This window comes from Emydura macquarii, unplaced genomic scaffold (assembly GCF_026122565.2).
Source record: "Emydura macquarii macquarii isolate MOO-44397 ecotype Brisbane River unplaced genomic scaffold, CSIRO-AGI_Emac_v2 contig_719, whole genome shotgun sequence".
Lineage (NCBI taxonomy): Eukaryota > Metazoa > Chordata > Testudines > Chelidae > Emydura > Emydura macquarii.
Window position 1 is genome coordinate 13,369,102 of NW_027130856.1, and position 17,125 is coordinate 13,386,226.

The 17,125-nt window shown below is 41.9% G+C and overlaps 1 protein-coding gene across 2 annotated transcripts; it reads right to left on the reverse strand.

Annotated features, from left to right (window-relative positions):
• Window positions 1-515: 515 nt before the first annotated feature.
• Window positions 516-16,233, reverse strand: INSIG1 (insulin induced gene 1). 2 transcript variants are annotated; one of them, XM_067542723.1, is made up of 6 exons: window positions 16,137-16,233; window positions 14,859-15,282; window positions 10,690-10,814; window positions 9,766-9,932; window positions 9,137-9,236; window positions 516-2,921 (listed from the first exon to the last, which is right to left on the reverse strand). In XM_067542723.1, exons 2-6 carry the CDS (start codon window positions 15,253-15,255, stop codon window positions 2,892-2,894), a joined length of 819 nt encoding a protein of 272 aa, XP_067398824.1. In that variant the 5' UTR covers window positions 15,256-15,282; window positions 16,137-16,233; the 3' UTR covers window positions 516-2,891. The 2 variants fall into 2 exon arrangements, with proteins under 2 accessions (XP_067398824.1, XP_067398823.1); XM_067542722.1 differs by lacking the exon at window positions 516-2,921 and having other exon boundaries at window positions 9,015-9,236; window positions 16,137-16,232.
• Window positions 16,234-17,125: the final 892 nt, after the last annotated feature.

The following is a 17,125-nucleotide window of genomic DNA, read 5'->3' on the forward strand; positions in this document are numbered from 1 at the left end:
AGAGTTTGCCTTTGATGTATGTCAAACATGGCATACACCTTTGCAAGAGACTCCCTTATACAGCAAATTTAAGAACATTCTATATTGCACAGTAACCAAGTAGGTGCCCTACCATTGTAGGGGGGAGGAAAATTTAAGTTGCACACTTGCTTTTCCTCCAGAAAGACTAAAAATTTTAGGAGACGAATTAGAGCTCCTTGGAAGGAAATGAAGCACACCATCCCCCACACTGATTTATCACAAACCAGCAACATATGCTGGTCTGCCAAGGACAGTTACAGGATGCACTATTTTATGTAAGATAGGAAAGGTTTGGTTACTTCCCCCAAAACTTATCTTCATCACAAATTGTAAACCATGTTTTGTTTTTAAAAGGACAGATGCCTCAAATTTCACTTAACATGAGTTTTAAAAGGCTTTGTGTTAGATGTAGTACTTTCTGCCAGTTAGAATGCATGACTGAACTGCTATCAGGTTAGTCTCATTTTTCTTAAAGAAAATCCACAAAGATTAAGTCACTTGGTCTTAAACTTTTAATAGTAAAAAGGTCAAACCAAACACACTGTTGAAAACTTATCAGTAAGAATGAGAATTTAAGTGTTCATATCTTGAATAGTGCAAATTTTGTTCTCTCCCACAACTGATCACTTTGGTTAATATACTTAGAAGTATTGGCAAAATTGAACTTTTGACTTACATTTTTGGCTGCATTATTTCTAACACATACAGATTTAGTTTGTCCTTTAGAAATAAACCTTAAATACTTACTGCTGTGTTGATCAAATATATTTACAGCTCATTGTCCCCTTTAATACATCTGGTGTTATTTAGGTGTTGACAATGGTAACATTTAAGCTTAAACAGGTTTTTCCAAATAGCACAGTCAGCCATTTTATTGAATGAATTAACTCAATCCTGATCCCAGGATTGATCTTGCAAACACTTATGCACATACTTTTTCAGTAGTCTACTGAGCTTAATTTGACTATCCATATCAATACAGTTATTCCGATTATAAAATTTGTAGTAGAAGACCCTTATACCAATGTAATTCCATTGAAGCAAATGAAGTTCCTGATTCACAGTAAAGCAAGATCAGAACTGGGCTCAGTTTAAGATAAACTAAAGTGAAATTGCCTTCAGCTTGAAGACTAGCACAAAGGTTATTTCCTACTCCTCAAATTCAGGATTTTGAATTCTGCACCGAAGTATTAATATTTCCCTCAAAAAGGAAATAAAATCATGAACACTGTTTAGTCTCAATGTCTCTTTTGCTGATGGCTCAGCCTCTAAACAGATGCGACAGGCTAGATCTGAAGCTACATAAGATTAGACATGAACAAAATATTGCATAATACTAAAAGGCAAATTCATAAAAGTGTACATCAACCACAAAACTGGAGTATTTCTAAAAGTTTGGGTTCAATGAAGGGACAACAATAAGCTAACTTTACTAGTTAAATTATTGCTGAATTTTTCCTCCATGAAGCATTGAAATGAACTCAGAACCCATCTCTTTAATATCTCATAAGAAATAATGAATATTGAAGAGAATACAAGGCTCAGATTTTATTATACATTGCACTTAAATTTTAAGACCTAATACTTGCTATTTAGGTCTACTGCGGTCTAAGCTATTAAATGTATACATTGTGCTTACTAGAACTAAATATTTAGGAACACCTAATGTTTAATGTAGTGACATAAGCACTATTTTTTTTATACAAGGCAATCACAGATTGCAAGTTTTATAGGGTTGTGGAAAAAATAGTGATCTCTCTTCAAAAAATTGAACCAAGAAATGACCTAATAACTATGCTTCATTTATTAAATAGTAAGGGACACTCCTGGTCCACTTGTGCTTCGATTGAACCCAGGTCAAAATTCTTATTGACTAAAGTGGAAGCAAGATCAGACTCAATCTGCCCTTTATAGGGCCTGATTCAACTCAAGGAAATAAATGCAAGTTTTTATTGACTTTAATAGAAGCTGTGGGTCAAATTCTGAGCACCTGCAATTCCCACTAGTAGCAGTTGGATGACAGGTGCTCAGCATATCGGAGGCCCAGATTTAGTAAAATATGGAAGTATACACCCAAATTTAAGGAAGTGTATTCCCATGCTTAAAGTTAAGGTACTTAAGCATGTGCCTATTGAACCAGGCCCAGATTTTGGTCCTATTTGTCTGACTACAAGATACAGATAAGAGTGACAGATGAACCGTAATGAAACTATCAAAATTGGGGCTTTTATTGGTTTCATGCAGTTTGCTTTGAACAAGATTGTCTATAGTGTTCACCTATTGTTCTGAAGTGATTCATAGATTCTATACTAAGTGACTTCAAAAGTGTAATGCATCATTAAAAATATGATTCCTTCATACAACTCAAAGCATTGCACTAATGCTTTTAATTCAATTTAAATCACTTATTTTTAAACAACCCTTTTAAAAAAAAATTTGGATAAATACTATTCCTATTAAACCATACTTCACCTTTTTTAAGCACCATCAATCTACTTCCTTTGGGCACTGATACAAGAGCTTGTAATTAAATTTTAGTTTCATGGCTTTGAAATATGGCAGCTGCTTCAATAACTTAAATTGGAATCTAGTAATTGGAAAACTGCCACCTAGCCAGAACTGTTGTATGTAACTTGATGTGAAATTCTTCCGGAGAACAGCCAGACGCAAATGCTTATGCAGTAAATCAAGGTAAGATTTCAAGATAAGCAGTTAATTTCACTTGGCTATTCTAAAATGGATTAATATTTTTCACAAGTCATTTATGCAGTGAACCCAGAGAGATTTAGAAAAAATAATCCTCAGTCAAAAACAAGAACGCATCTTCTTAATTTTGTTTTCATACTGGCATCGTCTTTTGCTCCAAGGATCTAATCAGTATGTGGTTTCTCAGGAATACCCTGTGGTTTAAAAAAAAAAAAAAAAAGTGTGATTAATACAGTACACAATGCATTTTATTGTTGCGTAACATCATATGTAGTAAGGTACACATTACCGTACTAAAGATTTTCTGTATTTTTAGAAATTATTGACAAACAAATTTGGACCAGTATATGGGTTACTGGCTGGGCGTTAGAAGATCTGGGTTCTAATCTGGGCTCTGCCAGTGATGTGCTGAGTGATTTTGGACAAGGCACTTCACCTCTGTGCCTTAGCTTCCCCCATCTGAAAATGGGGAGGATATTTTTCGCCTTTGTACAGCCAAGTTTCATCTTGAAACTTCAACTGTAAGTACTACATATTGATACTTACAGAAATGAAGTTTAATAAGTAGCATTTAGAATAAGCGCCCAAAACAATACTTCAGAACTTTGACCAGAGATCAATCTACCCAAATGAACTGAACTCCTCAGTTTTAATACAGCATCATAGCTAGTCATGCAGACCCCAATCTGGGAGACATTCATCCATCTTTAATTAAGGAGAACAATTCTGCTTTAATTTAAGCATGTACCTGCACTTAAATCCCACGGACTTCAGTAGTAAGTACTTTCCTGAACTGGGGCCACATATGCCAGTCTACAGAAGTTTTGACAATGGAAGTATCCATATAATAGATTGCAAATCAGTTCAACCCAACGGAAGACTAATCAAATGCACCAAATCTGCTTTTGCTCCCAGTTAGGTGTGTTCATTTTTATGAATCTCATTGACATTTGCTCATTATCAAAACTGATTTATTGACTTCTATTTTAATATTGTAATGTTTGACACTAGTTCCCATTGGAGTAGACTCTCCCCCATTTTTTCTTAAGTCTGCTTTCTGATTTCCAACTGGGGCTTGAAACAACTCATGTCAAGAAAGACCACAACTCATGGCATGATCAGGTACCTTGGAGCAGATCTCACAAAACAGCAGGGAAACATTATTTAGCATTCTCTAAGATGTTTATCTTTCAAATCTATGCTGTAAGAACTGTGAAGTTGGGTTTAAGTCACTTGCTGAGCATTACAAACTGTTGCAGATGCTAGGATAGAATCCAATTCTCCAGGGTGACATTCAGCATGCTAACCAGGAGTACATCCTCTTCCTGTAGTTCTCTATTTCACACACTTTCCAACAAGTGAGACAAGGACCCTACAAAGTTATTTTTATGGGGGAAGTTTAATAAGGTCTCCTACACAAACTTACACTAGCACCAAAAAAAAATCTGTTAGGGGGATCAGATCCCTACTGTGTTAGGTGCTGTACAAATAAAGATAGAATCCTTTCCCTAGGAGAGCTTACAACCTTGGTTAGTGACAATGACCAATGAATATGTTTTCACACAAGCTATGTGCAAGATGAACCCACACTTTTGGAGGAAAGGGACCAAATTCAGCCCTGGCTAAAGTAAGTGAAATTCCCATTGCACTTGTTTATGCCAGGGATTAATTTGTTCTGGAGGGCTTTTTTGTTTGTTTTAAGGGAGGGATGCAAAATGGGATTGGATTCATCAGGCTAGACACTAGCACAGCCCAGATACGTGCCACATTAAGATGCAATGGTGGGCTCCCTGTAAGACTGGTAGCAGCTCAGTACACGTGCTTATCAAGGTAAGGCTCAGTCAGTCGGTGTTCTCAGGCATAACTAGGACCTACACTATTTTAGGCCTTTAACAAAGTACTGTCTAGTCAAAAATATCTGATGCATAACCAGTGGTACTCAAAACAGAAGTGCTATTGTTTTCAATAAGCAAACAGGAACAGCTATCTATGGCCAAAAGCCCTATTAGAGGGAACTGCAGTTATGGAACCTCTGTCATACAGTCACATGTTGCTGTTGCAACAGTCACAAAATAGAGACAGCTTGCACGATGAACAAAAAGCCAGACTTTCATGTCATGTCTGACATAGGACTTTCAAAGGAGGTGGTATCGGCAAAAAGAGGAATCTACTTAATTACAGGAAGAAAGTGAAGTTTCTCTCAATAGAAACCCCTAGTAAGCAAAAACATTCTAGGTTATGTTCATTATGCAACGGTCAACTGTTGGTGTGCTGGGCCACAGCAGTCAAGTGATGGAAGTATAGGATGACCTGCACTGCATATGCATCTTATTACGCTTTTAAAAATGGTTTACTGAGAAAAATCTGTGTTTGACTGAAATCATCCACCCTGTTAGCAGGCAGTAATCATGGTAGGGCTCTGAGTCTGAGGGTTGATTTACCCTCAATCAAATATAAAGGAGGTCAGATAGGATCTCTAGAGCTAAACTAGGGTGTGAAGTTAGTAATCCAGCAGGAAGAGCCATAGGAGCGGTCAAGACTAGAGAAGATGTTTGAGATGAACTATTATCTCAGTGTTAATTTGTGTCGATAGAACCAGGAAGGGGTCTTAGTTGGACTTTGCATAGTCATGGACTGTCTTATTTTAAAAATGAATGAATAATTCACCCAGAACAGTGCTACAGTAATGTTTACTTTTTACAACATAAAGAGGATAAACCAAAGAGGAAAACACTGTTACTGTTGACTTCAGTAGAGCCTGGGTTTCACACCCAGTATTTAGCTGTAGGTTAAAATCACAGATGCTGTAGACAACTGACTATATTTTGTTGTGTAGCATCCTGCATTTTTCCCAACTTTAACTAGAAGTCCAGTCATACTAAATACAAGACATGTGGGGTGCATTTTTAATTTCTCCCAGTCCCTTTGCTGTCCTTTAATGGTGAGAACAATACAAAAATGGAGCCTTTACCATCCACTTCATTAACGTGATTAGCTTCAGATGTCATGTTGGGCAAACAGAGCTGATGGTAGCAGCAGCTTCTCTTTGGAAGGCACACTACTGCCTAATTAAGAGAAAGCATGGGTGGTTGTATCCTCCATGCAGGGTGCTTTGCCTGCTACCAGGTTGTCTCCAGGTTTAACTATAATACTGCACAAGTTTAAATCCTCTGGAGTCCAGTAATCAGAAAGCTAGAGCTGCCTCAATCTGTTCACCAGATAAAATATATACAGTGGGGAAAAAGATACCCTTCTACAACAAGTCATATACAGTAATCAGATAGGAAGTGTAGAAGGGAACAATTCTGCCCTCTAGACAGCTGAAGCCTTACATTACTGGACTGGATTCTCCACCACTGCTATGCTCCTCGTCTAGTCATATATACCTAAGCAAAGTAGGTATAAAACGCTACTTTTCTGATCTGGTAGAATTTCTCATAAGTGACTAGACCATGTGAAAGACGATGGCAAAAATCAAGCCTTTCCTCTCATGTATTGCATGCAATACAGCAATCTGGTTAGTGGAGAACACGCCTTATAGTGTCGATGTATGTGGCAGTTGATAGTCACATGGGTTGTACACCTCCTCAGCAGGTCACATGGCAGCTTATATTTAAAATCACTTTTATGAAGGTCATTGTATTTCTTCAGAGTGCAAGAGTAGGAGAGATGGCAAACAATGCAACTTTTCTTCCACTAAAAACTCAAGTGTACAGCTTTTTGTTTTAAGCATCTATCTAGTATTTGTATGATTTCAGGAACTTTCAACTGGCTCACTGCCTAGATAGCAGCTTAGGAGAAGACTTACAAACTTACACCAATTTGTTAAGGTTTTGTTTAAAACTACACTATTGTATCTTCTCCCACCCTTGTTTACTGTAAGTCTGTTAAGTGTCCCGTGATCCACAGAGGATCTACAGAAGATGAATGCTTTTGGATGATCTGAGTTATGATATAGTTGAATAGATTACACACTTGCATTCAATTTATCCCTCTGCATTTTCTCCTGACAACGTGTAGTGATAATGGATTCCTCAAATTTGAAAGAGCTGGCTGGAAATACGTTTCACATTTGTTTCACTAAATGTTTCACATTTATCAAAAAGTTAATATATTTTCAAAGGAAGCAATTTCCAGAAAATTTCTGCTTTTGGAGAACCACAATGGAATTTTTAGCTTGCTGGCTGGCTGCCTAGAAGGCTACTTTTTAATTTCACTTCTCCCTGAAGGGAGTGAAATTGACAAATACTTTCCAGGTGGACAGTCATTTTGATTCCCCCCCCCAATAGAAAATAAAATAGAATTTGGGAAAAATTCAAGTTTTCATGCAGAAAGTTTGTTTTTGCAAAAACAGGATTTTCCAGATCATCCCAGTGGAAAATAAAAACAGAGCAATAAGGGATCCTTATTTGTTACAGTAACTCCCCAGCAACACATCTGTCAAGTTTTGTCCTTCCTTTCTTGAACTTTGTCAGGAAAAAATTCAGAATTAACTCTACCTAATTCTGTAATTAGTTAGCATTGCCAATTAATTAGTATTACCAGTGTGAAGGGAGACTCTCCTAGATATATCTGCAGTTTGTCCAGACTTTGGGATGGGGTAGATCAAAGACAAACAAGCAACTTCCTTTATCACTGCAAGTATGGTAAATAAAGTTGCTGCACCAGGCAGCATGCAATAGACTAGCAACATCTGTATAGCCTTTATTACAGAGGTGCCAGTTGCAACTCCAGAGTTCTGAACTTAAAGCAGGGAGATAGTGGAGAGATCTGTGTGGGCTTTAGATTTCTTACCACTCTAAAGAACCAATGCTACATGCACCTCTTTAGAACCACTTGCTTCTTCCTATTCATCTGAGGTGTGTTCAGCATCTTATCTTAACCAGAAAATATGCAGACAGTATTATTGGTTTTTAAAATGATATTGATGGTCTTGGAAGTGAAAAAGTGCATTCATGCAAACTTTGATACTGACTGAAAAGTTTGAGAGTGTTAACACATAGCCATGGGACTTTCATGACCAGGTGTCATAGAACAGTAGCTTCAAATTTTGCCCCAACATTCTAAAGGGAAGTGACCTCCACTATGCTTTCATTTTCTACCTCCCTCTTTTCTGCAAGACTGCATCATTAGTTCAGTAACAGGAACCATGGAACTGTGTAGACTAAAGAAATTCATGTTTGACATTGTTTGACCCCTTCTCTCCCATCTTCCCAACGCCGCTTTTCTGCAAACCACTGCTGAGAACAGTCCCAATAGCATGGATGTGATTGGTCAAGTTCAACACCTCAGTAGCAAAGCACATTATAAGGGGTGTTGAACTATGACCCGATTCACATCAGAAGGACAATAGTTTTCCAGCACTGTCTTGGGGAGAGCTGGGGTAGAAGGGATGCGATAAGAGGCCTGTTGTATTCACAGAAGCTACATATATTAGAGCTTCACCTACTTTTAGTGCACAGAGGCCATTCAGCAGCTTCCTCTACTCCTTTACTAAAATCTTGAATGTTGAGCCTGACATTTCAAGTATTTGAAAGCCTCTGTGCGCCCCACTTATGGGAGATGTTATATACCTCAATCACAGCAGCACTGCAAGGTAGCAAAGATAGTCAATTGGAAAAGGCTTTCCAAGAGCAGGGAACTGTGGCTAAGGAGAATGAAGCCAAGTCAATACAGTATTAATTGTGACCATCCCTCCGTATCTGACTGCATTTGACAAGCAGGTTTTAAGATGATGTGCAAGCCACAGGCAAGAGAATATATTTTAACTGTTAAATATCGCTATAGTAGAAACTTGGTTCTTAAATAGATGTAAAGAAAGCAAAGTATGAGGCTATTATCCAGCATATACAATCTCTTGATGTGTGAAAATCTAGTTATGCAGAAGCAGGCCTTAAGCTACCTGTTAGTGAGGGGAAGACACCATACATTTTCATACTAGGATGAAGGAATATATAGCTATATAGGGCAACATTTTTATGAAATACCAAACCGAATTTAAAAACCAGTTTCCTCTCCAGTGTCTTTTTACCTTCCACCTCCACTCAACTTCTGGTCTCCTTAGGTGTTAAGGAGACCAGTCAGTGGAGGTGAATCAGAATCTTTCCTGTGGTCCTGCACTTTACAACACTAAAATTTCAACTAGGCTGGTTATTCCCAGTATACCAACTGCCACTGGAAGAGCTCCGATTTGGAGAAAAAGGACAGCCTAGTGCTAATGACTACTACAGAATTCCATCCCAGTGGCAATGCGCCAGATTGCTATGCTCAAGTTTCAGCCCTTGGGAGAAGGTTTTATAGGGTTTATTAGTCAGTTCATGAATCATGTTCTTACAGGCACAGTTTCCATGGACAAAATATCTATGAAGAATGCTTCCCTTTTAAACACCCAAATGCTAATTACAGTTACCATGGCCAGTTGTCGTCCTATGTTTCCTACAGTCACGCCTCCTGAGAAAAATATACATGGAAGCCAAGAACGGATGTAAAGAAAATCTGGCGATGTATACCTAAGGTAAACAAAAATTAGTTATTAGATACTAGTTAAAGAGATACTACATTTCCATCTTCGTTGTCTTATATAGAAGCATAAACAGTAGTATGTGTAATCCTCCCTCCCTCCCCCACCACACACCAAAAAGGTGGTAACAGGAGGAAATAATCCTCATTCCCTCCACCTGGAGGGAGGGAATGGTACTTCAGGGTCAGATGGGGGGGGGCGGGGGGCGGGGGAGGAGATGTGAGAGGGCGCTAGGGAGAAGAGGACTTGTCACTTCACCAAGGGTCTGAGATTCTCCTCCCTGCCACAATATTCTTCAAGACCTAACAATCAAGACTTTGATCCTATATGGCAGCATGCTGCAATGCCACTATTTTTGTCCTAATATGGGTGGCCCTGCTTTTGTTTTAGAAATAGTGCATTACACTTGTTTATATTCTCTAGGTTTGAAAGTTCATTATTTTGCTTTATATTTGAAGTTTTGTAATTTTCAGATTTTATAAAAAATGAAGTGTGAAGTTTTGAATGTGTATACTTACTGATAAACACCATTGTATACAAGAAATTGAGTGATCAGAGTGGCTAGAAAGGCTATTGTAATTCCAAGACCAAGACCACTTCTTGAACGATCAAATGTCCACCAAAGGCCCAATGACAAGGCTGCTAGAGTCAAAGACAGCTGAACATTATTTGCAAAATCCAGTTTCTGACAAGAAAGTTAAGGACAATTGTTTAGAGATTTTAGTCACAGAAAAAGATTTCAGACTAACATTTTAATATCTCATGTAGACATCAAGAAATGAAAGTTGAAAGTTTCAGAATGATCACTGATTCTGGATGGCAAATGGAGATACCCTGGAGCTGATTTACAGAGAGCCTATTGATTTACTTGGAATTTTAAGCACTTAAGCCATGATGATCAGGATAAGACTGTTTATATCAAGCACCCAAAGATTAAGGAATCCCAATTTAATGGCCACTTTTTTTAAAAAGTTTTGGCCTAGAAACCAAGACCTTTCCCTCCTTCCTATGGATTTAAGTTTTCTCCTAGAAAAACTATTTTAAGAATTTGAGTATAATGAGCATCCATCAGGAATAGTGACTACCAGTAACTTCTGAGGCCATTGTTTGCATAGGTGAGAAACTTCTCTTTATTGCTCATTCTAGTAGCAAAAAGGTTGTATCTAAGTTTAACTGTTACCTCAGTTCAATTGGCATGAGTTCTAAAAAACAATTGACAGATGAGCATCTGTTCCATTTTACAATTACATACTTGAATAGATACCGGTTATTAAACTGTTGTGTAAGCTAGGACCATGTCTCTCCCATTAGCATTAAGTCTTATCTGTGCAACTCACTCAAGCATGAATGGGAAGAGACTCTTAACACAACCACTGTTACTGTGGTTCATTATAATTAACATTTAAATAAACACACAAAAAAGTCAATTAGTTCAAGGATACAGCACTTGCATGGTTAATACCAACAAAAACTGCTATACATCGCATTACACTGGCCCATTCTCTCTTGAATTTGTGTGGTTCTCCAAGATGACTGTCAATACAGGGGTACAGCAGGCCAACAACAGCTGTAAGAGAATGAAATGAGACAGCTTGTACATAGCATTTATACAATTAAGATTTCAATATTAGTTTGGCAAATGTGTGCATGGCAAAGCCTTCTAAGCAGTCAAAGACTCATATCACTTTATATGATTACATCCAAGTCAACTGTATCAGGCAACAGATAAGAGGGGCTATGCTGAGATATTAAATGTTAACCACCACTTCTGTAAGTATTGTGTTGGAACCTTTGAAACAATGCTGCATAGTCAGACTTTCATATCCCCTTCTCCCACGTAGTACACAGTTCATACTCTGACATTATGTAATGTGTATCCAGCTGAATAGATGCAAAGTAAGTCACAACATAAGACATAACTGAAAATTTAATAGTGAGGAGCAGAATATTCCTTTACTTTCAAGAGTTCAGTATAGCCAAGGCACCTTCCAGTGACAACTAAATAAGAAACCTATAAATCAGTCACTCCTATGACTGGGCCTGATCCAAAGTCCACTGAAGTCAATCAACACTGAATCAGGACCATAAATACCTGCCTGAAGTTAAACCATGGGCAGGGGATCTTCCTCTCTCCTCACTCTTCCCCTTTACCTATAAAAGATTCCAGGACTGTCACTCTGAAGCCTTGAATATCTGAGTCAGCGTGAAGCAATAAAAACAGCTGCAAGCCTGGTTCAGTGCTTTTTTTTGTTGTTTAGACTATTACAAGATTCAGTCATCACTAGGATTCATTATCTGTTACTATCCACTTCTTAAGTTCAGCCATTTTGACTTTATCAATTATAGTAGCTGAAAGCCTGGGTGTATCTATGCCAGCAGTCCTAGACCATTGTGATAGAGATAATGCAACCCATCACTACCCTTATGGTACACCTAATTTGCATACAATCATTTCATTTGTTGTAATGAGTTAGTGACATCAGGGAGCCTGCGCAAGATGATGGCTTACTTGTCCAAACTGGCACATTTCTTCAAAGGGTGATTTACCATCTGTGCAACTCAACACAAAGTGCCAATACAACCAGTCACACAAGATTCCAGGATCATCACTGTCACAGACTTTGAAATATTAATTGGATTATAATGGCCCATTTCTGTTCCCATTCAAATCAAGGAAGTTGTAAGGTGAACTTTAGTTTTAAGAGCTGGACAAATTTATGAGTGCAATTGTATGCTAGGATTGCTTATGATGGGAGGTGGCAAGGCTCAACAGCACTAGGACTCACTTCCAGTTTGTCTTATGTTCCTAAAGCTCATGCTTCAGCATTCCAGCGTGACACCTGCAAGGGTCAGGAAGTGATTCCTCCACCCCACATGTACTCTGGAAGGGTTTTGTTTTAAATCTCTTTCCTCTGACGCATCAGGGATGGCCATAGCTGGGGATTGGACAGCAGGGGCCAGGGATCTGAGGGGGCACAGAGCATGCTCTCCTCTCAGGTGCTTGGATGATGGGTTCTTGCTTACATGCTCAGGGTCTATCTGATCACCATATGTGGGGTAAGGAAGGCATTTCTCCCCAGGTCAGTCAAACTTCCCCCCCTCCCACCCAAAGTCACTTTCCAGGCTTATCTGGCTATATCACACTTAATCATTCCCTGCCACTGTGGCGGGCCTCAAGCACTGGTGCACCTGAATCCTTCTTATTCTCTGTCTATAGCACAGTCTAGTTTACTGTGGGTTGTAATACTTTGGTCTCATTTCTGCTGTTGGGTTTGGCATGTAGGTCAGATGGGTGGCCTGTGATACACAGGAGGTCAAACTAGATGACCCAGCGATCCTTCTGGCCTTAAACTCTTTACTTTAATTGGAATTTTGCTATGGACTTCAACAGGAGCAGGATAAAGGCTTAAATGAACCAAATTCTGCTGTCAGTAGCACCAATTAAAGTTATATTCCATTGTAACTACAGGCAGAACTTCATGCAAGACTAGGTAGCATCACATTTTAAAGCAGTTTCTTAGAAGGGGTAAAAGTAACCTCTATTTCCAGAGTTTACTCTGGCTGTTTGATCTCTTCTCACACATGCTTTTGGCCATGTACTTTAGTGTTAGTTGTAGCTGGCTAGAAGAGATGCTTAGAAGCTGGTATTTCAGACTATTCAGAACATTATGCCAGCTGCACCATCATCATGGCAACAATTCATTTCAAGTTGAAAAACAGATTTGTCTAATCAATAGATACTGTACCAAACAGGAAGCTCTCTTGTACAATCAAATGTTGCTCACTCTGGGGCAAAATACTTTCCTTTGGAAACAATTTAGTGTGGGGGTCCAAACAGTGTTAATGGCTACAGCTTTAAACAAGTCAGTTATTGACTTGAACGAACACCTACATAAACTAACTCCTTGTCAGCTAAAGGCCAGATAAAACTAGCTAACTTATTAAATTTATGCTTTTATATTTAAAAGCATACTGCAAGCTCTTTATTTAATGTCTTTGGTTAGGTGTTTGTTACTATACAGTGGTAGAGAAACTTGCCTAAATTCAGTATGTGATAACAGTCTGATCAGATCACACCACACAAAACTCAAACGAAAGCCTTCAATTTAGTCCTTCTGAAGACAACTTCTGGTCCATCAGTGGTTATACCATTTGTATTGGTGGATATGTGTCTGTTTTAAAAAAACCCTTGCATTTCTATAGGGTTCTTATAAGAATGATAAGATGGTTTACAACTTTATACCCGGCCAGATTTGGAAAGTAAAGTTGTATGTAATTGCTGTAACTGTTATACTTGCATTAGATGTGTTCATGGGCTACTGAATTAAAAAGGTATATTTTTAAGACAGACATTTTCTTGTCAATGTTACAAATAATGCTTTGCTTAGATTATTAAAACAATTCTAAAGAGCAGAGCTCCATTTCACTGGTTATGGTATTTCCACAGTGTTCTAAGCTTCTACAGGCCAGAGTTTCATTGTGCTAGTACAGTGAGGAAGGTGAAAAGCTGTAATGTTTGGATTGCAAATGCTACTGGGGGAAGGTTTGATTTAAGATTTGTCTATTTGTGATTTAAAAAAAGTCTAGGAACATTTCTCTTGGTTTTGTGTTTTTAATTTGACCGGCATCTCCCTCTCCATTTCTTCCCTAGTGCCATCTGTATATAATGCGTGTATGGAAAAAGCAGGACAGATTATTAGTGACAATACTGAGGTCAGTTGCCCATGTTTGTTCCAATTAAACAGCACAAAGGCCTCTTATTTTCATTGTGTGTTTTGTCACAGATTGTGCTGTAGCTTGCAAGAACTCAGTTTCTGGTGGTTACTGAAATTGTGGCTGCTGGCAGTTGCACTAGTCTAGGCAGAGAGCAGGGCAGTCAGCCAGGCTTCCCCCCCCCCACTGACATGTGACTTCCTTGTTTTCGATTCTCTATCTGTGGCATGTTCACTCAGCCAGCCAATAGTGACAGAGCCTTCAGACTCACCAGTTCCAGAGGGAACCAATCATATAGTAAGCAGTGATGAGAGTCATGCCTGCTGCTGCACCAGGTCCAAACACTGTTCACAGAATCCTGCCAGATACCAGGACACCCAGGATGTTCCCCAATACCCTGCAACAGGTGGGACAGCTCCTCTTGGCTCTCAGGAGAGAAACCCAGTACTCCAGGGTTGAGTTGATTTCTACAGGCTGTGAAGACTCTCTACAGAGAGGTATCCAATTATTCCCTCAACACATGGCTGCTGCAACATAGTCCAGCTGAATAGAGTATTCATACCTCAAGCATACCTCAAATTCATACCTCAAACTCAATGTAGTTTGAAAGAGAGAGGCACCTCTGCTTTGTAAAGGGTGTGCTTAAGCTCAGGAAGCACTTAGTGCCAGACATTAAACTAGTTCTTTCTCCTGGATGTGGAGAAAAGTTGGACCAAGTCTATTTTTTCCCCAAGCCTAAAAGTCATGCCAGCTACATACATATAAAGTGTGGCTACTGCCAAACTCCAGAACATGCAGGTCACAACCCCTCATCCCCCAGTCAGTGCTTTTCTTCTCACACTACATGGGGGTACCAGCGGACCAAATCACCCACACCACACCAACTATAGAGACTCACCTGCAGCTGTCCCACAGCAAGGGGGCACCCACCAGGCAGAGGAGAAGATAGTGGCAATGACTTCCTCAGGGAACAGAGTCACATTCCTCTGTATCTGCAGCAAGTTCAACACTAGGGCCATGAAAGCACCCACAGCAAAGAGCACCAGGCTTCGTTGCACCAGGTGTTGATTCAAGTTCAGACTGCTGTTGCTGCTAGTGGGATTGCTTCGGAGACTGGAGATGGTAGGGGTCCGTGCTCCATGACCCACCAAAGCCAGTGGGGAGCTTGAGACAGAAGAGCTCAGCATCTCGCCCACCTTGGCAGCCAGTCCAGCAGCAGTTTTCCCCAGTTGGTTTTTATGCCTTCCCCGAGCAGTGCAGGAACAACTCCAGATGCAATTCTCCAATCTGGGCATTGGTTTCACTTTCAGGGTCCTAACACACTGGGGGGGAGGAGAGAGGAGAAGAGAAGGAGAGAGAGAGCACCTATTAGTGACCAAAAGCAGGGGCAGGCAGTCACTCAGGCCTACATCCTCTGCACTTTTGTGTGTACCTGCACAACTGTAGGTAGATAAAGACAGATATGCAATAACTCTTCGCACTTCTAGAGCACCTATCGTTTGAGGAGCTCAAATTCAGTTAAATCCCCTAACACCCCCAGTCTTTTTTATAGATTGAGACACAAACGCTGAAGTCAAGTAACTTACAAAAGGCCAGAGGAAAGTTGTGGCAGGGCCAAGAACAGGCCAGATGGTGCTATCTAGTCCTGTGCGTTTGCATCTATCACAGCATGTCAGACTGGGTGGACGGGGGGGGGGAAGAAGGAGAGCACCTCAACAAACAAGGTCAACTGAGCTAAACCCGGCTGGGCAAGGGGACAGGCAGCGACTGGGGCTCCCGCCTCAGCCCCAGGATGACAAGCTACCCAGCCTCCGCCAGCGCTTGGAGGGAGGATGGGGATGGACCAGGGGCCAAACGCTGAGGTCAGATCCACCGCGGGAGGAGGACGCGGCCGGCTGCCCCAAGCCTCCCCTAAGTGCAGACAGCGCAGAGGACCCAGGCCCCCGCTCAGCCCCCGAAGGGCCGGGCCGACACAGAGCCCACCGGTAGGAGGCTCCGGCGTTACCCCGGCGGCGGCGGCAGCAGCAGTTCTCGCCTCCTCCACCCCCCGCGGGCGAGGAGCCGCCCTGGGGAGACGGAACAGCGGCTCCCCATTTCCCAGCTCCACAAGGTACCGGTGCTAGGAAGAAGGGCGCTGAGCACCGCCCCGCCCCCAGCTGCCGGGTCACCCACCTACCTGCCGCAGCTAGGCTCCCACCTGCCGGGGCGGGCACCCCGCTCAGCCTCCCTCCCGTCCAGCCCGGCCACGGCGGTGGGCAGACGAAAGGTGGTTTATAAGCAGCGAGCCTCGATGTCACGTGACCGGCTCCCGACCTACCCTGCAGGCGGAGGGAGAGCCGGCCCCGGCCCCTCCCCTCGGAACCGTGGGGGGCGGGCAGGGAGCCGCCGCGCGGCCCCGGGAACAACACTCAGTCTGGTGAGTCTCGGCAGCCAATGGGAGCGAGGCGGCCGATATGACGTGCGGGGCACACCACCACCCCGCCTTCCTTCTCGGCTGAGCCAGCTGCTGCGACGGACAGTGCGAAGCGGCAGGGTTGCTGGCACGCGCGAGCGCGGGAGGAGCTGGCGTGGTGCTTGGCACAGAGGGGGAAGAGCGCGTGCAGTGCGGCGCGCTGAGAAGGGTGGGGGTGGGGAGTCGGCCCCCTCCCGCCCGGAGCGAACGTTCCGGTTCAGTCCCAACGGAAACGCTGCCGGTTTAAACTGCCTCAGGCCGAGTTGGTGGGGAGGTCGCGTTGCGCGCGCGGGGGGCGGGCAGGGAATATGCCTCAAAGACCAGAGTGACCCAGCCAGGAGGATGCTCATTGCTCAAGTGTAGGGTACGCCCACAGGACAGGCACGTGCTGCTGCCTAGGCATGACCCCCCCCCCCATTGTATTATCATCACAACAGGGGGAAAGCCCCGGCACCCCTATTGCCCCCCAGTACACAACCGGCCAGGGGACATGGTGCCTTCTGTCCCAGCACAAAGTCCTTCGTGGGGTGGCTGTGCAGTAGATCTGCCCCAACTCCCCCGGGAGCTATGGCCTGGGTGAAGCAGGAGAGTGGAGTAGCTCCTCAATGAAAACCCCAGCACATGAGCATGGCAGGATCTGGGGTCCAGCTGGAGCCTGGCAGTTTTTGGCTTGCAGCTTCCAAACTGACTCACTGAGCAGAATCCACATTCTG

What these genes read in the sequence shown, in the direction of transcription:
- INSIG1 (XM_067542722.1), bottom strand. Translation starts at nt 15,255, where the DNA reads ATGCCCAGATTGGAGAATTGCATCTGGAGTTGTTCCTGCACTGCTCGG. An exon ending in TTGCTGTGGGACAGCTGCAG is followed by an intron (nt 10,815 to 14,858) that starts GTGAGTCTCTAT and finishes ATTCTCTTACAG; the next exon opens with CTGTTGTTGGCCTGCTGTAC. An exon ending in GTATTAACCATGCAAGTGCT is followed by an intron (nt 9,933 to 10,689) that starts GTATCCTTGAAC and finishes CTTTCTTGTCAG; the next exon opens with AAACTGGATTTTGCAAATAA.